This window comes from Triturus cristatus, chromosome 3_2, assembly GCF_964204655.1.
Source record: "Triturus cristatus chromosome 3_2, aTriCri1.1, whole genome shotgun sequence".
NCBI classification, from domain to species: Eukaryota; Metazoa; Chordata; class Amphibia; order Caudata; family Salamandridae; genus Triturus; species Triturus cristatus.
The window spans coordinates 197,746,337-197,770,186 of record NC_140584.1 but is presented as its reverse complement, the minus strand read 5'-3'; the positions used below and the strand labels follow the sequence as shown (position 1 = coordinate 197,770,186).

Genomic DNA, 23,850 nt, shown 5'->3' with positions numbered 1-23,850 from the left:
ACCTTGTATTAACAAGGGGGGAGCATTTGCACAGTCGTGCGGACAATTTTCCAAAATCACGTTTATTCTAGGAGTCACGAACATTTTCACATTGAATATCTTGCGCTTTTCGAAGCCGGATGGATGAGGAAAGGGAACGCAGAGAGGCAGCGACAGCTCTCTTTGCAAGGGCACCCGGGGTGGCTAAAAATGTTCAGATAAGAACAGCATGCGAAAACACAATCTACAATACACTGAAAAGATTGGAAAAACTCCATAAACAAGAAATCTCCAAGTGGTGGGAGGCAACATCACTCCAGGACTACATTGAAAAATCTATGATACCTAGAGGGTTAAGAATCTATATAACCCCGTCATATGACTCTCCAGACCCCAAAATGTTGGAGGAATGGTCCATGAATTCGGCCTGCAGTTCAAAGAATATGCTAGAAATACTAGTGAAATACGCATGGTCGGATAGAGAAAAAATCAAACTGGAAATAGAAGAAATAAAAAAGATATTGGATGTGCATGAAGACCAAGAGACAATTGTCAAATTCATAGAAGAAATGAAAAAACGTCTAAGAATTATGGAAGACGATATTAAAAAAAGAAAACAGCGCAAACTCCATAGAGACTGTGGGGACTATGAGGCTGGTAGAGTCTTAACATACAGCAAAAAGTATGACCATCTGTATGAAAATAGAAACACAGCGGAAACCAACATCAGTGTACACCATGATCCACAAGTGGAGGAAGCTTCAGACCTCAGCGATACCAACACGGATGAATCGATGATAAGAACATCAGAGAGTTCAACCTCAAGTACCGAAAGAACAACCTACCCAAAACCCACCTTTTTAGACGAATACCGGTTGATGAAACAGAACCGGCAATCAACACGATCGATGACGAGAGAGAATCGGATGGAAGACACACCTCAACCGAGAGGAAGGGGCAGAGGAAGAGGAAGGGGTACCAGAGGAAGAGGAGGAAAAGGACCGGACAAAGAAGGAAGAGGAGAGAAAACTACGGAGTACATGGGAAGAAGACAGACTCGCTCCAAAAAGAACTAATGATGGATGACATAATGGTAAATCAAACCATCATAAATTTGAGTACTAAAACCATCAGTCAAAAAACGAAAAGAACCCTTTGTCTAGGACTTTCCTTTTGCCCATCAATACCAATGAACTACACTGAAAGTAAAATTGATGTTTTTAAATTCTGCAGAAAAATGAAATTAAAAAAATGGCATAAACTGAAACCAACAGTAAGTAGAGAAATCCACCATAAGACACATAACACACAGGAAGAGCCATTGACAATTGGTGACATAGACACAATGATTATCCTGCATGAGCTCGAAAATAATTCAGATGAAACGGGTATGAGCCAAGACTCCCTACTCATCTTGAATGAATTGGAAATACAACATGACAAAGCGGCATGTAGTAATTTTAAACCCCAATCCACCTTCGTTCCCAAAATGGGACATGATAACATTGATACTTTTCAGGAGTTAGTGAGTGCCGACATGCTCAAATTCAGAAAGAACAATTGGGCAAAGAAAATGAAAAAGTTTAAATATAATCTTACTGCAACTCAGAAAGAAGCTATTAAAGATCTAGCCAGTGACGAGAGTATCGTAATAAGACCTGCCGATAAAGGGGGCAATATTGTGATTTTGCCCAAAGACATGTATGTTAATGAGGCATTAAGACAACTCAAGGATGGTAAGACATATAACAATGTGACACGGGTGGAATACAATGACAGTATCAACAAAGGGTGGGAGTTGCTCAAGGAATGGAGAGATAAAGGCCTGCTGGAATGGGAGGAATTCTGTTTCCTAAAAAAAGATTGTCCAATCTTACCGGTAATGTATCTGTTACCAAAGATACATAAAAATAGGGACAATCCGCCAGGCAGACCGATTATCTCATCCAGAGGCAGTTCCCTGGAAAACATCTCACGTTACGCAGATCATTTCTTGCGGGAATTTGTCCTTACACTTCCATCTTATGTAAGAGACACTAAAGACTTTCTTAATAAAATATCGAGATTAGTGTGGCAAGAGAATTACGTTCTGATAACATTAGACGTTAATTCATTGTACACCATAATTGACCATGAGCAAGGGATTCAATCATGCGCAGGTTTTTTGAAACGCAGAAGCATTGATCTTTTGGAACACACAGGTATGATCCTGGACATGATCAGATTTTGTCTCACGAACAATTATTTTCTGTTTAATGATATGATTTATAAACAGAATCACGGTACCGCGATGGGTACATGTTTCGCGCCTAGCTTCGCGAATTTGTTCATGGGGGCATGGGAGGAAGAGATCCTAGCAAGACCAGATTTACAAGAACTACATACCAAAGTGATTTTATGGTTAAGATACATCGATGATATTTTCGTAGTGTGGCAAGGCGAAGAGAGTGAGGCTGTAAGGTTCATTGACAAACTTAACCAGAACAATAAAAACATCACACTAACTAGCAACATCAGCAAAGAGAAAGTCGATTACTTAGATACATGTGTGCAGGTGAAAAACAACGAAATACACACCATCTTATACCGCAAGAGTACTGCAGGCAATACTTTGCTTCATGCTCTGAGTAGTCACCCCGACAATTTAAAATGGAGCATTCCATATGGGGAACTACTCAGAGCAAAAAGGAACTGTAGCTTATTATCAGACTATCAGAAAGAAGAAGGACTAATGATGGAGAGATTTAGAGCAAGAGGTTATCCATCATGGGTTCTCAGAAAAGCTACTGAAAGAATAAAGGCAGTTGAGAGATCTAGTACCCTTTTGACTCCAGAATGTGCCACCCAGGAAGAAGAGGACAAAACTAGACTGATCATGACATTTAGTGGTCATTCTACTGAAGTCCGTAAGATCGTACAACGTCACTGGGAAATTTTGAGGAATGACAACATTATCGGAAATACCTTACCAGCAAAACCTCTGATCACATATAGGAAGGGACGAAGTTTCAGGGACACTCTTGTACATAGTGATCTAAACTCTGCCCCCGTCATGAGAGGCATTGATCTACCGGGCTTTTTTCCATGTGGCCACTGTAAAGCCTGTAGAAACAGCAAAATGGTCAAGGAATATATGAATACCAGTACCAACACAATGATCAACATCTCACAATTTCTGACATGTACAAGTAATTTTGTGATCTATGTTTTGGAGTGTCCGTGTAAACTCCGGTATGTTGGCAGCACCGTACATATGGCAAAAAAACGTGTGCTGGAACATATGCGGGCCATTACAAACAAGGACAGACAATATCCCATTGCCCGTCATTTCTCAAGTTACCATTTCTCTGATTGTTCGAAACTCACCTATTATGCTATTGAACAAATTACACCCAAAGCGAGAGGAGGAAACAGGGTGTTAAGATTAAGACAGCGTGAATCAAAACTTATCATAAGTATGTGCACCCTGTTTCCTAATGGCCATAATCTCGACGAAGAAATGGCAATACATTTGCAAAATGAATGAATATGTTTTATGAATGAGTGCTATTAGAGGTATATTCTCACATATTCTCTTTCTTCTCTTTTTATGTGGTATTTTTAACAGGAGGAGATAAGAAAGGGTGTCTTGGCTGAACCAGCTTTGAGATCTTCCATCCCCCTTTTTCTCCTCATCAGATCATCCGACGTCCCTTGGCGTAAGATAAAACAATATGGTTTAAACACTTAAAACACTAGCAGGTGGAATAAGGGGAATACATGACACCTTACATTTATAGTGATCGAGAATGAGAAATGTATTTACCCACTAACCAGGGTACAATATAACGAACATAAGTACATCAAGTACAGGAGGTATACAAAATATGAAGAATCTCGATTTCACCCACTAACAAGGGGAAACAACATTTTGATCATTAGAGACTCTTAGGACACTAAGGAAGCAAGTACCGTCACTAATATGACTTTAAAATTCGCATTTGATTAACAATGTTAATTTTGTAACCTGGCAACCAGAAAAAACTTTTTTCTGAGACGTGTAAAAAAACTTTATTAATTTTACTTTACAATGTACAATTGTCTGAATTGACGAAGGATGGTATTATTAATGGTATTATTAATTACATGACTGCATCACAAATGTATAAACGGTTGTCTATTATCATCCCGAAGGGAAATGCAAAATAATGACGCATAACGATAATTTTTTTAAATTGGTTGAAAGGGTACTGGTAATTTCGAGTATCCTTTAATTAACATTTTTTATAGTTATAATTTCACAAATACGTCATCTAGAACGAGTGATAGTACTATAATTATATCGGAATAGACAGGCAAAGATGGCGCTCGTACTGCTTCCAGGTCTACAATGTAATGCTACATCAAACGCGAGAGCCTCTTTCTCTTTCCATGACATTTGAAAAGTATGTAATGGTGTCTTTCGTATGTACAACGTTGTGTGAACAAGCCACGAAAGTGGCGAAACGCGTCACGGCGGGTCTATGAAGTAATAAACCCCCTTTACTTTTGGATCTGAGTCTGTTATTTCTGTGCACATGCCCCTGAGAGCTCGAGTGGAACTTCGTTTTGTGTACATATATATATATATATATATATATATATGAGGAGAACTTCGTCTGCTGCTGCCGCATTCACAGAAAGGACGAAAACGGACCCGGAACATTTCAGTGCAAGGTAAATTTATTTATCTATATGTGCACCACGTACCACCATTATATATATACCAACAACATAAAATCAAATTGAAAAAACATTCTATTATAAGTTAAAACATTAAACTATTTTGCAAATTTTAAACCTAAATTTACCACTCCAGTCAGTGCAACAGTAGGGAAAGTGTTGGATAGCGGAGGGGTAAAAATTACTATTCCCACTCCAATAAGTGTAATAGTAGGGAAAGTATTAGAAGGTGGATGGTGGAGGGGTAAAAATTACTATTCCCACTCCAGTGATTTCAAAAATAGGGAAACTGCTGGAAAGCAGAGGGGTAAAAATTACCATTTCCCCTCCAATAAGTGTAACTATGGGGAAAGTGTTGGATAGCTGTAGGTGCTGGCTACACTCTGCATCAAGGTCACTCAACGGAGCTGGCCAGGCTTCGATGAGAGTTCTGAGGCAGAATACTTCACATTCTCATCCTTGGACACTGTACGCATCCCACAATGTCTGCTTTTGCAGCTTATCTCTCTTGCTTGGCAAAATATACAATGTGTCTGCACACACTTGGGCCTACCTGCGTTCACAGCTGAAAGGCAGGGTCAGACATATACAAAATGAAACCATGCTCACAAAATATAGTTAAAGCAAGATGGAATAAATGGTCAATACACGATCTTACAATGTATAAATGCCTGTAGCATTACACATGGCAAGCTGAAAAAAAGATGGGTGATGGCATATAGCTAAATGACTCACCCCCTCTACGGTGGAGCTAACCCCACTCACGACGAGGTCGGCGTTGCTGTGTAATCAGCCCTACTGTCTCTGCAATGCTAGCCCGCTAACTAAGGACCACCATTTTCGGTGAAACTTGTCTCCCATCTGTGACAAAAGCGCATAACGACTCCCCTAAGTCGCTCTCAAAGTCCACATCCCGGCCCCCACCTCCCTCCCCAAATTTAGTCCCCTGGAGGCCCAAGTGATGATGGGGAACCTGGGCAGAGGGGGGGTGTCCCGGATTTACCGCTCCTTGGTGAACAATGGTCCAGCGTCCTTGGACTCGCTTCGGGCCCGGTGGGAGGGGTGGTTGGGCCCCTTGGACGACGCGGACTGAAGGGACTCCCTTATGGCACCCAAGACCATGACGACTTCTTCCAAACTGCATCTAGTCCAACTCTATTAACTCCACACGGCTTACCTCACTCCGGTGCGTATGTTCAGCTCTCACTTGTGGTCCTCTCCAGCGTGCCCGCGTTGCTCCCACGCTCCAGACGATTTTTATCACATGGAATGGGAATGCCCTGCTCTTGCACCATTTTGGGCAGGGGTGGAGCGCGAGCTTCCACAAGCTCTGGGGTGGGAGGTTCCTCATGACCCGTTACATCTGATCCTGGGAGTGTTTCCATAGGAAATCTGCAACATTCTATTTGGAATAACTTTGGCGCCGGTTGACGAATCCTCGCAAAATTTTCAAAATAGGTGGGGCGCTCCGCTCCGCTCCTACCCTGAAAGTCTCGGGGGGATTCGTCAAGCGGGGGCTGAGAAAAAAGGGGGGTCCCAAAACGCGTTTTCCCCATGCAATTTTCCATAGGGACCTTTAGTCCAAGGTACAGCCCGAACGGCTGAACAGAATTACTTGAAATTTGGCAGAGAGGTAGTCCTCAGCTCAGGGATGTGCCTTTTGCATATATGGAGTCAATCTGTTCAGTAGTTCCTGAGAAAATTGCAGTTAAAAGCACATACATATCTATAGCCGCGCACCGTGCGAGCACCCTAACGTGCGCGAGCGTAATTCTGATTGGTGGTTACATGTTAGTCAACGTTCGAATCGGTCTAAATCAGGAAATGTCGGCCGCCATTTTGTTTGTTTTCAGTGCGAGAGTGAAAAAGGAAGGTGGCGAACGTGAAAAGGGGGCAGGGTAGAGAGTTCCTGACCCCCTAGCCTTTGTCAAGGGGTCCCTGAAGGACCCCGAAGGCAGAAAAAAACATTTTAATATATTTTTTTTTTTTTTTAATCGCGGGGGTGAAAAACCAAAAACGTAGTTTATTGTAAAATAAATATATATATATATATATATATAAAAAAAAAATAATACATACATAACTTAGCATTTAAAAAAACGTACAAATTCACTGAAAAAACCATAGGTTTCACACACGTTATAGTCAGGAATTAGCATTTAAAAAACCTTGCAAATTCACTTAAAAAACCATAGGTTTCACACATGTTATAGTTAGGTGGATATTTCACTCGTAAAAAACCAATGAAATTCCCCCGTTATAGTTAGTTCAGATAACTATAACTCGCGCGGCCGCCACTCTATCACAAGGATGATGTCATCAGTGATGTCATGAGTGATGCCACTGATCATGTCATGAGTGATGTAATATGTGACGTCATCAGCAGTGGATTGCGGGCGCGCGAGCTATAGTTATGTGAACTAACTATAACGGGGGAATTTCATTGGTTTTTTACGAGTGAAATATCCACCTAACTATAACATGTGTGAAACCTATGGTTTTTTAAGTGAATTTGTATATATATATATATATATATATATTTTAACTGTGGAAATGTTATAGAAATAAGCAAGAAATAATTTTTCTGCAAAATATATTAACTTCCAAGTATTTCAAATCGATACAAGCACACTCCTTGTAAAAGCACTAAATGACAATTTACAGTTTAGAACTGTGAAAATGTTGAATTATTCATCAATGTTGCTTTTTTATAATATGTTTAAAGATGGCCACCAAACTCACATTGAAACTACCATGTACTAAAATGTAGTCCATTGTTGATGTCTAGCATTTTGAATGACTATTTTAACTTTAATCAAACGGTGTGTCCACATCGTGAACAAGGCAGCGTGAGGCTGTTGAAAGGCATTGATGTGATCATCACTGCAAATAAAGAGTGCGAGTGACTTTTTACCCCTTGGAGTGCTGGACAATTATTACTAAGCAGTGATAATTTTATGTATATATATATATATATATGTTTAAAAACATAATTACTATACATATTTCTACAAAGAAATACATATATTAAGATAATAATGACCTAGACCACCAGGTTAGCACCATAACACTCTAATGTCACTTTTCACAGTGGTTTCTCAATGGGCTCACACAACATAATATCTGACATTTTTATTGCGCTTGAAGGCAAACAACAGACGTTCAGCACATTTATCTCGAATAATGGACCAATGTTTCAAAATTATCCTTTTAACTTCATAACACACGAGTGAGAATGTGATCACCATTACAACTCTGCCTTTAGATTGCTTTCAGTGTCTTGGGATGAACACACACTCTCAAGTGCAGAACCATGCATGGTTCTGGAGATGATTTTCTTAGTTTACCCCCTTTCTAAAAGTTTTAGTCTAAGGACTTCTACCTCTGAAAAGTAATCCTTCTTAAGATGACTACTACGGCATAGGTGCGAAAACTGGCCATACGGCTAGTTGTCTCTGAAGACACAGGTATGATTTTTAACAACAAATTAGTGTCTGTCGGTTTTCTGTATAGTGGAGTGTAAAAGGTGCCATTGATTTGCCTTATCAGGAGATCCAAATGGTTAAGTTGTGCCCTTGTACGAAGGTAAATGTGGGAGAAACGACTCAAATTTTTTTTAAAAATGCATTTTGCAGCACAGGAGTCGGTTTAATTGCAGAGTGAACGGAGCACCATTAGTACGAAATTTTGGTGAATGTGGGCACACCGAGGATCAAATTTATTATAACCCTGGGCGTAGTTCGCGAAGTAGCACTACGCGTAGCTACGCAAAGTGCACTACGCGAGCTACGCGTAGCACTTCGCGAACTGCGTAGTACCCTGTTCGCACTGTGCAAGATGCAGTTTTCAATGATTACAAAGTGCGGACAAGCATTTCTGCCGCTCGAGTAGATTTTTACTCGAGCGGCAGCTTTCTCAATGCAGACTGGTAGTTTCTCATCGCGAGCGGTCGCGAGCATACGCGACCACTCGCAATGAGAAACCTGACCTCCCCGCATTGAGAATCTCGCCGGGAGGTTTATTTTCCACGCTCGCAATCGGCAACTTGATGTTGCTGATCGCGAATGAGGAAAAAGTCTTGCGGGGTGTCATTTTGCTTGCTCGCGGTCGCCAACTTGAAGTTGAGGACCGCGAGCTAGCATGTTTGCACTGTGCTACGCGCAATTCGCGTAGTGCGAAGTAGCGCAAACTTCACAAACTACGCGAGCGTAGCGTAGTGCTTTGCCCAGGCTTAATTTATTAGCAGGTGTGGAGGTCATAACCCTTGACAGCAGAGGAGGTGACATCTCAACACTACCGGATTGTAAAGAATGCAAGCGAAATACCTTTTGGACAACACTAACTTTGGTCTGAATGATTGTGATGGCATGCAGAAACACGCTATTAAATATTGAATACAAAGCCATTTTATGACCTGAGATGACTTCATGGACTACGCTAGGGGTTGTGATCTCTTACAATGATGTTCATGAATTCACATAGTACATGGATTATTAGCTGTTGCATTACAATAATCTCTGGTTATATGGCAAGTTTTGTTAAATCTACTAGGATGCCTATACATCAGACACTAGTATTAGTGAGTTATTTAGGTTCTGATTTGGTCGAATTGCACAAACATTAGATCCTTCAGGGGCAAAGTTTTACACTTTTGTCACAGATGGGAAACGTGGTCTTCCTAAAATGGCGAGGCTTAGTTAGCGGTTTAGTGTTGCAGAGAGAGTAGGGCAGATAACACTGCAACGTCTGCCGTGTCTTCCCTGTCTCTCCTCACTGTAATGGTGATGCAGTTACTTGGATTAACTCCACTGTAGGGGGGTGAGTCTTTAAGCTATATGCCATCTACCATTCTTTAACAGGTTGCCATGGATGAGCCAGTTTGATTTTGATTGTGTCTTTTTTACCCTAGATTGATTCCTGAATATTTTGGAGTAACCTTTTATATTATTTAAAGCTCTCAGGATCGGTACTTGTCATTGCGTGCACTCTCTGGCACCGCACTAGTGGGCCATGAGGGGTATTGGGTTTGACCCTCGTGGCTCCTAGCTTTCGTACTATTGAGTGGGCTTGAACATTGCTTATGGCATGTTGGACATAGAAGCCATAATTTGGTGGTGGTTTGCATTTTCTTTATCACTTTTAAGCTATTAAGTTTCACCCCTGCTATGTATGGGGATAATTGCTGCCTAACTTATAAGCATGATTTTTCACATAAGTTGTTGACATTCACTTGCGATATAGGTTCGAATCAGTGTGCAGTATCTGTATGAAGTTTCACCGGCTTACCTTCTTGGACCGCGTCTTCTTGCATGCACACTTGGTGGTGTTCTGAGTCATGGAGCACTCTTAGATAACAGTTGTGAGGGCGGACATTGAGTTGTGATGCATTTGGGTAATAATTCCCTCTGTTTTCCGTTTAACTTTAGATAGGTTAAAAGTCTGGTGGTTCTTCCTAACAAATAAGTCATCAGACTAATTGGGTGGTTAGCAGTTATTTGATTTTTTTTTTTTTTTTGTCAAACCATTTTTATTGCAGGTCCCAATATACTGTATAACACTCAGGATAAATGCCATTAACGCAGATTTCTCGCCCCCCTTAGTCATACATCCGTGCGGTACACACAGCCGTACTGCCCACATCCCGGAGGCCGGGCGGCGCCACTTAGCCATATGTTACATCTTTACAGTTCTTACAAGTACGGTCGTCTAGTGGGGAAATCCGCTGCCTGCTTTTAAAGTTAACCCCCCTCACCCCCAAGATTCTCATGGATCTCGCATTCTTCTTCCATTAAGTTTGGACTTGCAATCCCTCCCTCGGTCCTCCCCCCCCCCCCAGTGTCCCCCCCATAGCGCCTAGCCAGGAAGAGTCGGTATGTGTGGTGGTTAGCAGGAGAGTTCCATGAATTACTAAGCGTGTGTGACTGGCAGGGGAGCCGGTACCACGACTGCATCGACTGCATCATCAGATTCCTCGTCTTCCTCCCCCATAGTTAGGCTGTCACGCAAGGCCTGCACTAAAATTTCCCATTCCATCGCCGCTTCCTGAGCTCGCTCATCTGGTTTGCGGCGAGCTAGTTGATATCTGAGTGTGCTCTCACTAGCCGCCCATTTTAGGAATTCGTTCAGCCATCTCCGGTGTGTTGGACCTACCTTCGACTTCCACCCCTTAGTCACCTCCCTCTTTGCCAATATTAGGCCCATGTCTATAAACTTGCTGGATATTTTATTCTTGGGCGTGTGCGGGAACCAGTGGAGTACACTAACGGCCTCGTCGTACTGTAAGTCTCTGTCTGCTACTTCATTCAATGTGTTGCCTATCTCCCTCCAGTACTCCTGCAGGTGTGGGCAAGCCCTCAACATGTGGATCCGATCTGCTCCTATCTTGTTACATCTAGGGCAAGCAGCCTCCTCAGCCCCAAAGTATTTCCTTATTTTTCCTGGGGTAAGGTATGCTCTATGGAGCACATAGAAATGAATCAGTTGAAATCGTGCATTTCTCGTGCTTTTTCTGGCTCTTCGCACTAGCTGCGTCCACGTGGTGTCTGGGATTTCCACCTGCAGGTCCAGCTCCCACTTGTTTTTTAACGCAGCCAAGGGCTGAAGGGTTTCGTTCAGCGTCCGTGAGTATAGACACGTCACTGCTTTGAAGGTGCCAGCCGACATCATTGCGTATTGGCACGCCAGCGTCGTCGCGGGCTCGACTAATCCCTCCCCCCAATGTGCCTGTATGGCTCTCACCACCGCCGCGTGCAGCAAGTAATCTCCTCTCGGGAGGTCGTAGCGGTCTTGCAATGTCCGTAACAGGGACGGCACTCCGTCATCGTACAGGTCCCCCACCATCTGCAGACCCGCCTCCTCCCACAGCTGCAGCCTCGACCAATCACCCCCATGCGGGAGTGCTGTCACCATGCCTAGTGGGATTTCGGGCGCATATGGGTGTCTGATTCCTGCGCGCCTCTGTGATCTGTTCCAGCATAGGTGGAACGTGCGCTCCTCCTGGGACAGATCATTGAGTGCCAATCTCTGTTGTAGGGTGATGTAGGCCAACACATGACGGGGAGTGCCGTTGTCTCTCTCCCGCTCCGGACCGCGGTATACCCTCGCTACCTCCTGCGTGAGGGACTGCAGTTGTGCTGCTAGATAATAGAGCTCGAAGTTCGGGACCGCCAGGCACCCTTCGTCTTTTGGACGGGTCAGCGTCGCTAACGCTATTCTGCGTCTGCCCGAGCCCCACAGGAAGGATGTTATCAGCGACTTTAGTTGCTTAAAGATCGTTCCAGGCACCCAAACTGGGAGTGTCCTGAAGTAATATAACAATCGGGGCAAGGCGATCATCTTCAGAAGAGATATGCGTCCCGTTACTGACAGCGGCAGGGTGGTCCAGAATGACATACTGCTTCGTAGGGCACGGATGCAGCGTCCTATGTTGCCCTCCAACAAGTTCGCGGCGTCATGGTATACGTGTACCCCCAGGTAGTCCAGGCATCTAGGCTCCCATCTAATCAACTGGCAGGTGGGGGGCTGCTCCTCCTCCCGCCGTAGGGGGAACAGACAGGTCTTAGCCCAATTAACCCTTAGGCCAGATAACCTGCCGAAGCGCTCCAGGAGTCTTTCCGCGCCCTCTACCGCACTGTCGGAGTTCTACAGAAAAAGGAGGAGGTCGTCCGCATACAGCGAGATAAAGTGCCGGTTCCCTCTGAAATCCAAACCACTGTAATGGTTGCCCATTCTAGCCATGGCCGCAAGAGGCTCCACCGCCCATGCAAACAGCAGGGGGGATAATGCGCATCCTTGCCGGGTGCCGCGACACACCTCCTACTGTTGTGATACCAGCGTGCCCACTTTCACTCGTGCACTCGCCGAGGAATACAGCACTTTTGTTCAGTGTATGTAGTCTTCACCCAGGCCGAAACACCGCATCACTTTGTACAAATATTCCCACTCCAGGCTATCAAAAGCCTTTTCAATGTCCACTGACAATACTAGGGGCGCCCGTGCCTCGGGCGGAGGGTCATTCACCAGCCTAATCAACCGCCGGATGTTGTGAGTGGTGTTACGGGTGGGTATAAACCCAGACTGATCCTTGTGGATCAGTTCTTGCATGTGGTTCAACAACCTGGTCGCCAGTACCGTGCTTAGAATCTTGTAGTCCGTTGTTAGCATGGACAGAGGTCGGTAGGACGCCGGGTCAGTGCTTTCCCTACGTGGCTTCGGTAAGGGGATCATTATGGCTTCACGCATGGATCGCGGGAGCCGTCCCCTGTCCCTGGCTTCATTATAGACAATTTGGAGCCTGGGAGCCAGTTGCTCCAGGTATCGCCCATAAAACTCTATGAGCAGGCCGTCCAAGCCCGGAGTTTTATTACGAGCCATCCGTTTCACAGCTCCTCTTATTTCCGCCAATTCTATTTGACCGCCTAGGGCGTCTGCTTGCTCTTGTTCCAGCCGAGGTAGTTGCAGCTCATCTAGGAATGCCTCTATTTCCTCTCCCTGTGCCATTAACGCGCTTTTGTACAATTGCACGTAGTAGGACCTAAAGCCGTCCAGAATGTCCGGTTGTGTGGTACCTATGCGGCCCTCCTCTCCTCTTAAGGCTAAAATCGGATGACTGTTTCTAGCGGGGTTTGCTAACCAGGCCAGTAGTGTCCCAGCTTTATCTCCTTCGGTATGCGATTTAGTCAGGTACCTCCTGTAGTCAAAGCTGCGAAGACGCTCCACCTCCACCGCTACCGCCTCCCGTGCCTCACTGACCTTGTACTGAAGCTCGGGTCGATTGGGGCACGCTAATTCGGCCTCTCTCAGCGAGCGTTCGGCTCTTTCTAAATCATCCAGCAAGGTCCTCCATCTCCCCGCATACTTCCCTATGCAGTGGCCCCTCACTACAATCTTGAAGGCATCCCATTCCGCAGCCCTAGAGGTCGCAGAGCCGTCATTCTCTGCGAAGTAGTGGCCAACCCTCTCACCCAGTGCCTCCCGGAACGGTGGGTCATCCAAAGTGTCCGGCCTCAGTCGCCACGTCGGGATCCGTGATGTTTCATTCATCCAGCCTAGCGTTAGTAGCAAGGGATTATGGTCGGAAATAGTGCGCGCCAGATATTCCGTCTGGGCCACCGCTGGAAGGACTAAAGGGGAGCACAGAAAGGTGTCCAGTCAGACATGGAGGTCATGGAGGCTGGAGTAGAACGAGTAATCCCGCTCCTCTGGGTGCTGAGTGCGCCAAGCGTCAGCCAAGTCCCATTTGTCCTGCCAATCCGATCTGGTTTTCGCTAGTCGGTGCACCGGGGACGCGGGCAGCGGTGGATGTGATCTATCTAGCGTGACGTCTGCTATGGAATTGAAGTCTCCCCCTAATAGTACTGGGCCTGCGAGGTAGCTAGCCAACACACCAGAGAGCTTTGCGAGGTAGGTTGCCTGGTCCACATTAGGTGCATAGATGCTTCCTAGAGCTATATGCCCGCCCCTGAGTTTGCCCTTCACCGCTATGTACCGCCCCTCCGGGTCCACTCTATGTCTGGTTACCTGAAAAGGAGTGCCCGCCCGTATCCAAATCAACACCCCCCTAGCAAAGGCGGAGTACGTGGTGTAAAACAGGTGGCCCCTCCATCTACGCTGCAGGGCTATGCCCTCCTTCCTTGTGAGGTGAGTCTCCTGTAGAAACGCAATCTGCACTCCTCTGCGGATCAGGTAAGCATGCACCTTGTGTCTTCTTGCCATGGTGTGGAGCCCCCTCACATTCCAAGTCACACATTTTATTGACCCTGCATTAGCCATTATCCCACATTGTTCGGTACATTGTGCAGATGATCCGTTCCCAGGCGCTTATGGTGACACTGTGCCCTCCCCCCCTTAGCACATCCCTTATCCCCCTACCCCTAATCTCGCCTTGAGCCACCCCAACTACTCCAGGCCCCCCCCCTCAGAATAGGACCTAACTTCACAAGAGCTGCTCCCATCCAAACTGTGTTCGAGCAAACGCACTCTCACAACCCTGCTATTCCGCAGTCTGCACTACGGAGGCCTTATGGGCCCTATGGAGCGTTAACTAGTCACAAAGATCCCAGTCATCGTCCCATCCCCCCCCCGCCCCACAATGCTCATGTAACTCACGAAAGTTCAGTCTTACTGTATCCTGCTCAGGCGTCTGTAGTGGCAAGCCCCGGCCACCGCTGCTCAGCAGGAGTCCCTTGTCCAACGCTCAGCCCTCGACTATTTCCTCTGACGTCTGTGGCGTGATCACTGGGCCTTTCGTGCTGCCAAAGTCTGAATGTTCTGTTTCCGAGCCCGTACCTTGGTCCTCCGAGCCAGAGGCCCGCCCCGACGGGGCCAGTGCCGCGCCCGATAAGTCTATCACCGCTTGTAATGCTGCTCTTCTTCCGTCCTCTGTCTGGGATTCAGTCGGCCTCCTGGCCCCATGCTTGCGCCTTCGGAGCCTCTGTGATTTCCTCACCGGTTGCTGTCGTTGCTGTTCCACTTCCTCTCTGGCTCTAACCCCATCCGTGCCTGCCTTGTAGGTGTCCCACCAGGCCCATGCCTCCGCTGCCGTGAGGAAGAACATCGTTTTTTCATCCACCACTACTCTGAGTCTGGCTGGGAAAAGGAGCGAGTACTGTATGCCCTCAGAGCGAAGTTCCTTTTTAATGGATAGAAAGGAGGCACACAGTTTCTGGGTCTCAAACGTGTAGTCCGGGAATAGCGTGACCTTACTATTATCAACCTGGAAGGGGCCCGCTTCTCTGGCCCTCTGCAATAACCAGTCCCTATCTTTGTAGTGGAGGAGTTTGCTGACCACAGGGCGAGGTGGTTGGCCCGGTCTAGGGGGTCTGGCAGGTACTCGGTGCGCTCGTTCCAGTGTGAAGAAGGGCGAGAGGCCTTCCGGGGCTACCGTAGTTCTCAACCAGTCGTCCAAGTAGCCCACCATATCGGAGCCCTCTTTTTTTTCCGGAAGGCCTACTAGGCGTACGTTGTTGCGCCTACTACGGTTTTCAGCGTCCTCAGCCCTCCTTTCCAGTGCTTGTATTCGGTCTAGCGCCTCCGTCAGCCGACCCTCCACAGATTTTTGCGCTGGTATCAGGTCTTTCAGAGTGTTCTCCGTGGCCTTGACCCTGTCCGTTAGCTTACCATGATCAGCCCGCAGGAGCCCCAGACCCGTTGCTACTTGCGCTATGTCTTGGTGCAGAGCGTCCTTCGTGGCCGCGATGGCCTCTAGGATGCGGTCTTGCATCTGCCGTAGGTCCGTCGGGTTCTGCATCACCTCTTCGGGCGCCTCTGAGGTGGGACCTCCGTCCCCTTTCCCCCCTCTTGGTTTCCCCATTCCAAAGCGCTATGTCCGATCCAGGCACTTCCAGGGTCCAGTGGCGGTCGGGACGCCCCTCTCGCTGTTATATCGAACCGCGTTGTATGCGTCTCCCAGTGGGGCCGGCCAGTCAGCGTCCGCACGACCACTTTTCCTCGCACTCCCTGCTTCTCAGATCTCAGGGCCGCCACCCTCTCGTCACTGCTCCGCAGTCAGCCACGGCGCCCCGCTCCGAGCTGCTCCAACCGATTGGGGCCAGTTCCTTCTTAGATCCCCGCTGTGAGCACCTATTAGCAGGCCCAGCACGGGGGTTGGAGGATATCCTAATGGCGTAGTCACTGCGTTTGGCGCGGTGAGCCGGCGTTTGTGGCACCCCTGTAAGGAACTCGGGGTCCGATCTTGCCAATGTTATGCCTCGGTTGGGAGGGCCGGTCCCCAGTCCGCGCACCCTCCTGCACTGTACCAGTTCCCAGCGCCGAGGTGATGGAGGCCAATTAACCGGACACCCCGCCGGGCAGCAGGGGGGGCAGCCGGGGGCCCCCCGCAGGGTAATCCGCCGGGGAGCACAGATCCGTGGCGGGCACAGCCTGCTCCACAGTCGACGTCAGCAAGGATCCCCCAGAGGATTCCGGGATTTAGCGGCTGCACAGGGCCCAAAAGCCGGGGCGTCGGGTGCTCCTCACCCGATGCTGGGCTGCGGGTCGCAGGCCGAGCAGGTCCGCTCCACTCCCACTCTATTGGGCAAGTCCAGGGATGGCAAGGGTTCCTCGCGCCTCGGCGGCCGCCGGCTGCAGGAGAGTCTCCGAGTCCCCGGTGGTCTCAGGGAGCGCCCGGCTGCCCCAGTTCCCACAGCCGGGGCGCCGGGCAATGCAGCGCCCCACTCGGGGGAGAGAATCAAAATGGCCGCTTCTCAGGCCCTTCCCGTCCGGCCCAGAGCCTCCGCCGTCAGTGCCCCAACCCGGCCGGGCGCCGCGATCCTTTATTCCGGGTTCGGGCGGGGGACAGGTGGGCTGTGCTCTGGCTCCCAGCGCCAGCGGAGCTCCGCAGCCGGAGGCCTCCGGTCCGTACCGCGGTGGGGGAGGAAGAGAGGAGCCGCGTCTCGGACGGTCCGAGTGCCGTTTCAGTCCCGCGGTCACCAAAGGTCGGGAAACTCTACTCCAGCGGAGCCCCAACTCTCCGTGTCGGAGTTGTTCCTCGCCCACAGCACCACAATTCGCCTGGGCGGTCAGGAGGTCGCGGGCCTCGTCACTTCAGCCCCGGGGCGGCCGCCATCTTGAGCGCCAGATTTCTTGCTTTTTGGCGTCGGCTTTCTCTCTCACCGGCGCGATCGCCGGGGCGAAACCCAGACCGGAGCAGACCCCAAGGTATCTCCTGAGATCCCCCGGAGTTTTCACGGGGTTCTCAGGTGGTTGAAGGAGGTTTTATGCGGATAATCGGGCGGGGGGTCAGGAGCCTCACTAGGCTACGACCATCCTCGTCGACTGCTAGCCACGCCCCCTGGTTAGCAGTTATTTGATTAGTCAATTGAGGTAACCTGTATGTTTTTGCACAGTATTTAGGAAGTTATTTTGTTTCTTTTCTTTTTTTATATGCAGGTTTGGTACTCCGATGACTATGTCCTGATGAGATCCTAACATTTATATGGTTTTGAAACATCGACAAACACATCCTTTTGGTTGCTTGTGGAAATAACCTCCAAGGGATGTCATAATGATTTATGTAACCTTGTCATGATTTTCGTCAATTAATATAGACAAACATTGGGATTGTACAGTGTCTTTGTTGATGTACATTGTAAATATATTCACCATTGGAGCACTGCGTTGTCTGCAGTATGATCTCTTACTTCATTGGTTGTTACACGTGACTGGAGTCAATGTATTTGAGATGGAAACTAAATGTGTCCCGGGCTTTGTTTGTTTTTTGCAATTAACTTTGGGGTAGAAAATAACTAACTCCGGTATCTCTCCAATATACATACGAAGTTCCCATGATTTTGGTGTGGTAAGCAATAGACTCTGCATTTTGTTCCCCAAAAGCGCATAATAGGTGCCATTAATCGTACCCAATAAAAAATCTACCCACAGGTTTTGGTATTTATTGGGTGCAATAAACAGCGCCTTCATCCTGACAAACTCTGAGTCAGTGTTTTACTATTTTACGTAAGGTGTTTGTTTTTGTAGTCTAAAAAACAATCCATGGGGCAAAGAGGGTTACATTCCAGGTATTATGGTAAGTTCCAATTTGTGTGTACACAAATCTGAATTTTAAATGGTTGGGTAATTAGCACGCTTGGTATATAAAACAGAGGGCCAATAGCACACACGGTAATTACCCAGAACCCACAATTATTACTGGACACATTCCACTAGGAACCACCTAGTAATATTTTCTTTCTGAAAATATATGAAACATTAGGTAATTGGCAAGCAAAACACAAGAACGTATGTTGCTGGTCATTCCGAACTACAGAAATTAGAATAGGTGGTATTCAACACACCCAGTAAATACCCCACCCTGAGGTAGCATTTTTACTGGGTGAAGAAAAGCACCACCATTTTACCCCAGAATTTGGACTGAGGCTCATATCCTCTTGACAGTGTTCCATGCTTTTTGTTTGGAGGGAGAGAAAGACTCTGATTTTTGGTAAGGACTGTAAAAGTGAAAAGAAATGATTGGAAACGACTTTAGGTGTTATATTGTACTTCAAGATGTATTAAGAGTGCTGCTGTGACAATATTTGTAAGCATGAAGATTGAATATGCATGTAAATATTAAACATTTAATGAACTTTTTTTTTGCTCTAGACTGCAGTCATCGTTAATTCTGTCGACAAGAAACGTGACCTCAGCGATGGAAATATTTCAAGAGCTATTCTGTCTAAAGCTGGCTTTGAGATGCAGCATGAAATTAATAGGAAACCTATTTCTCCAGTGATGAAAACCAAAGGGTACAAGTTACCATGTGAATGGGTATATCATCTAATAGTACCTGAAGCTTACTCACTTGACGCAGAAAAGGTGAAGCAGATTTTCACAATTTGCTCAAATTGAATGTGGATTTTTACCTCTATCAAGGAAATGATTTTCATTAGATTTCTTTTGTACATTTTATTTTATTTTAGGGATTTCGGCAAGTTGTTTCTAAATGCTTGGAAAATACAGTTAGCGAGGGCATTAAATCCATTTCGTTCCCTGCAATCGGAACTGGCATTCTTCATTTTTCCAAAAACCAAGTTGCAAACATCATGATCAGCGAAGCAATACATTTTGCAAACCAGCATTCTGAAAGGAAACTTCATGTGCACTTTGTGATATATCCAAAAGATGATGATACTTATAAGGTTTGTATTTGTGTGACATTATCATTTAAAAAATGCATGGCTATAGGGTTAAAACATTTATGAGTTAATCCAGATTCCAGAAACGGAAAAACCGTTACTGCTTTCTGTGCTGGTTATGAAGTTACCTTAGACAATTTTACCTCCGGGTTAACAGGTCGAAATGGGTGCAAGTGCGCAATTTCCGTCGTCGACTCTCCAACCCACGTAACATTAAGGAGGGTCCATTTGCAGAAAAGGGAAACTTCTATTCTTGATCACTAAGTCAAGAACATTAAGGAAAACTTTACTTGTCTAGGCTTTTCCAGTTCTCAGGTTTTGTAGATTTGATTTATTCAAATATCAAAATTATCATTACAGAAAATAAAGTCTGAGGAGTAGATAGACGTCAATTAATTAATAATGAAAAATATGTCGTGCCTTAAGCAATTAATTAATTTGCCACAGAACGTATGACAAATAATCAAATTGATAGTAATAAGCTCTAAATACAAACAGGACTGCATATAAATAGCCCTCTCGAAATAACAAGTAGAGCTGAACAACAAAGATAATAAGTCCCTCTACATAACATTTGCAAATCTTAAACTATGTTTTAGACAGTGAAAGCACACAGATTGGTGTCATGACACTACGTAAAAAGATGTCACTAAAATGTTGCTTGCATAGCGACCCAATCAGTCAGTTAGTTTCCAAAGTACCTCCTACAGATACGTGCAAGTGATCTTAATTGGTTGTTACTCACATGGTTAGTAGCTCGGAGTAAACCATACTTTTCGATAATACAGAAAACAAGAGAAAGCAAACTTAAGACAATAGACCCTTCTACACAGGCATAACAACAGATAGATCAATGGATGTTTAGCTCAATAACCTAGCAAACGTTTTCAATCACATCCATCTCTTCAGCAGACGAAGCCAAAGAAAAGATACTTTACATATACAGAGAGAGACTGTGGTCGAAGCTGAATTTGGAGATGTCCCAAAAAAGAACAGGAAACAGTACGCATGCACAACATTTAAACTAGCACTCAGTAAAGAGGCCTGGTGTGGCGTAATAATGCTGACCGAACCAAGCCTAAATTAAGCATTAATATTTTAATACAATAATAATTTTCCACAGCCCCTTAAAATTGGATATTATCACACCATTAGACTTATGATATCTGAGTCATCACTCTTGAAGGATCTTTTCTGTGTAATGCTTTCAGATTGTCATAGACCTTTGCGTTTGTTTAATCAAAAGCAACTTCTTTATTTGTCAACATTCTTATCAAATTCTTCTTGTTCCCGCAGTCAAATCTAGAACCCCTGAAATGTAAAAAAAAAAACACTCCTTGCAGCTATAGATGCTAGCGCTAATGAAACTGCAATCTTCACAAATAAATACTTCTCTACCCCACCTATCCTTGAACCATTTTGATGCCAAATTCCCCTGATGGGTGAAACACGTTCACAATATTAGGCTATCAAGACAACTGTTAATACTTTGATAATTATTTGCAATAGACGTTTTATGCTGTGCTTTTATTACATGCAAAAACAACAGTTGATGGACAGAATGCAGAATACTGTCATACATTCACCCCAGTACAGAGATCTGGGCCTAAATCCATCGTTTTTTTGCTCACCATGCCATTCCAGTTTGAACCCAGCCATATGCAAATCAGTCTTGACCCTGTGCCTCATGGGAGCAGTCCAGCCCGAACTGCCAAGCCAGGTCCTCCCTGGACTGGAAACAAGCATCTTAGGACTTGTTTTGGGGTTTCACCCCTCTTCAGCCAGGATAGCTTGATTCCAGTGGCATGGAGAGCACGTGACCCACGTTTGGGCATACCCGTCCCACTCCAGTTTACCCCAGCCATATGCAAATCAGTCTGGTTGAAGAGGGTGAAACTCCGAAACCGGTCCTAAGATGCTGGTTTCCGGTCCAGGGAGGACCTGGCTTGGCAGTTCGGGTTGGACTGTTCCCATGAGGCACAGGGTCAAGACTGATTTGCATATGGCCAGGTCTAAACTGGGGTGGCATGGTGAGCAAAAGAATGATGGATTTAACCCAGATCTCTTGACTGGGGGTGAATGTTTTGATTTGCATTCCGTCTATCAATTGTGTGTCTTGTGCTTTTATTATGTGGTAGACCCGCCTACCTTTGCTAAAAGCATATTTAAACCATTTTGTTTTGAATAAGCATGGATCTAATCGCAAGTATCTCCTCATAAACTTAGCGAATGCACCTGCTATGTTATCTGCCAAATGATCTACTTAAGTAGACAATAGATTAATCTTTCCAACATTCACAACGTGGAACTAATATTGAAAACACATCTAATACTTGTTAGCCTATGCTGTTTGTTCTCACTCTCCCATGATGCACACCACTCAAACTATTTACATGGTACATTTTATGATGCACAATAATTTTTTTTAACTTTTATAATAGCAGAGCAGAATATCTGAGAGACATGAGGTATACACCTCATCTGTAGGATATGTCTGATAATATAATTAGTCCCCATCATCCCATGAACATTCTGGGTTGAAAACATGATACAATAACACAGGTATCAACTGATATCTAACTATGTGCCATATCATCAGATATTATCGTCTTGGTCTCTCGCATCACTAGTATAGGTGATTTAATTAAGCTGTTATCTCGCTATTCATGCTCATATGTGATTATCTCTTTTTCTAATTGACCATTCACTATATTGTGTCTCCAGGGGAATATTTCTGTAGGTGGCCCACCTCTTCCATATTTTGGTGTGTTTTTGTGGGCGTCTCCAAGCAATAAAGACATGGAGTTCAAAATCCATTATAAAGTCCATGCCTTTCTTCCAAAGCATTATACGCGGTGGGGTATCTGCCTTCCATTGTCTGGCAATTCCTCGTTTTGCTAGTGTGAGGCCTAAAAATAGTAGGTGTCTTTTATATCTGGTTTACGTAGTGGGTCGCGACACTGCTCGTCATACTAGCAAATAGCCCCAAAGAATTCTGGATAATGTAGTGGCAGCGGTGAGTACGCCTATGCCACGAGTATGTGAAATAATGCCATCCCTGGACACGTGTTTCGAGGTAATTGCCTCTCGTCAGCAGGGAGCAGGTAGGTATGCGGGGTGCCAAGTAGACTGCCAAAATATATAGGTAAAGTACCTTTCAAGGCGCGCAGGTGCAGACACCAGGCTCGTCAGCCCAAAGTCGCTCGAAAGAGCTTTAAATAGTTTACGTAGTGGGTCGCGACACTGCTCGTCATACTAGCAAATAGCCCCAAAGAATTCTGGATAATGTAGTGGCAGCGGTGAGTACGCCTATGCCACGAGTATGTGAAATAATGCCATCCCTGGACACGTGTTTCGAGGTAATTGCCTCTCGTCAGCAGGGAGCAGGTAGGTATGCGGGGTGCCAAGTAGACTGCCAAAATATATAGGTAAAGTACCTTTCAAGGCGCGCAGGTGCAGACACCAGGCTCGTCAGCCCAAAGTCGCTCGAAAGAGCTTTAAATAGTTTACGTAGTGGGTCGCGACACTGCTCGTCATACTAGCAAATAGCCCCAAAGAATTCTGGATAATGTAGTGGCAGCGGTGAGTACGCCTATGCCACGAGTATGTGAAATAATGCCATCCCTGGACACGTGTTTCGAGGTAATTGCCTCTCGTCAGCAGGGAGCAGGTAGGTATGCGGGGTGCCAAGTAGACTGCCAAAATATATAGGTAAAGTACCTTTCAAGGCGCGCAGGTGCAGACACCAGGCTCGTCAGCCCAAAGTCGCTCGAAAGAGCTTTAAATAGTTTACGTAGTGGGTCGCGACACTGCTCGTCATACTAGCAAATAGCCCCAAAGAATTCTGGATAATGTAGTGGCAGCGGTGAGTACGCCTATGCCACGAGTATGTGAAATAATGCCATCCCTGGACACGTGTTTCGAGGTAATTGCCTCTCGTCAGCAGGGAGCAGGTAGGTATGCGGGGTGCCAAGTAGACTGCCAAAATATATAGGTAAAGTACCTTTCAAGGCGCGCAGGTGCAGACACCAGGCTCGTCAGCCCAAAGTCGCTCGAAAGAGCTTTAAATAGTTTACGTAGTGGGTCGCGACACTGCTCGTCATACTAGCAAATAGCCCCAAAGAATTCTGGATAATGTAGTGGCAGCGGTGAGTACGCCTATGCCACGAGTATGTGAAATAATGCCATCCCTGGACACGTGTTTCGAGGTAATTGCCTCTCGTCAGCAGGGAGCAGGTAGGTATGCGGGGTGCCAAGTAGACTGCCAAAATATATAGGTAAAGTACCTTTCAAGGCGCGCAGGTGCAGACACCAGGCTCGTCAGCCCAAAGTCGCTCGAAAGAGCTTTAAATAGTTTACGTAGTGGGTCGCGACACTGCTCGTCATACTAGCAAATAGCCCCAAAGAATTCTGGATAATGTAGTGGCAGCGGTGAGTACGCCTATGCCACGAGTATGTGAAATAATGCCATCCCTGGACACGTGTTTCGAGGTAATTGCCTCTCGTCAGCAGGGAGCAGGTAGGTATGCGGGGTGCC

At 45.9% G+C, this 23,850-nt stretch overlaps 1 protein-coding gene across 3 annotated transcripts in view; it reads left to right on the top strand.

Annotated features, from left to right (window-relative positions):
- Positions 1-23,850, top strand: part of PARP9 (poly(ADP-ribose) polymerase family member 9) — an 828,079-nt gene that overhangs the window by 380,305 nt on the left and 423,924 nt on the right. For all 3 annotated transcript variants that reach the window (XM_085647495.1, XM_085647496.1, XM_085647497.1), the window contains 2 exons: positions 18,781-18,993; positions 19,098-19,316. In XM_085647495.1, coding sequence (XP_085503621.1) covers positions 18,781-18,993; positions 19,098-19,316 — 432 coding nt within the window. The remainder of the gene's footprint in view (positions 1-18,780; positions 18,994-19,097; positions 19,317-23,850) is intronic.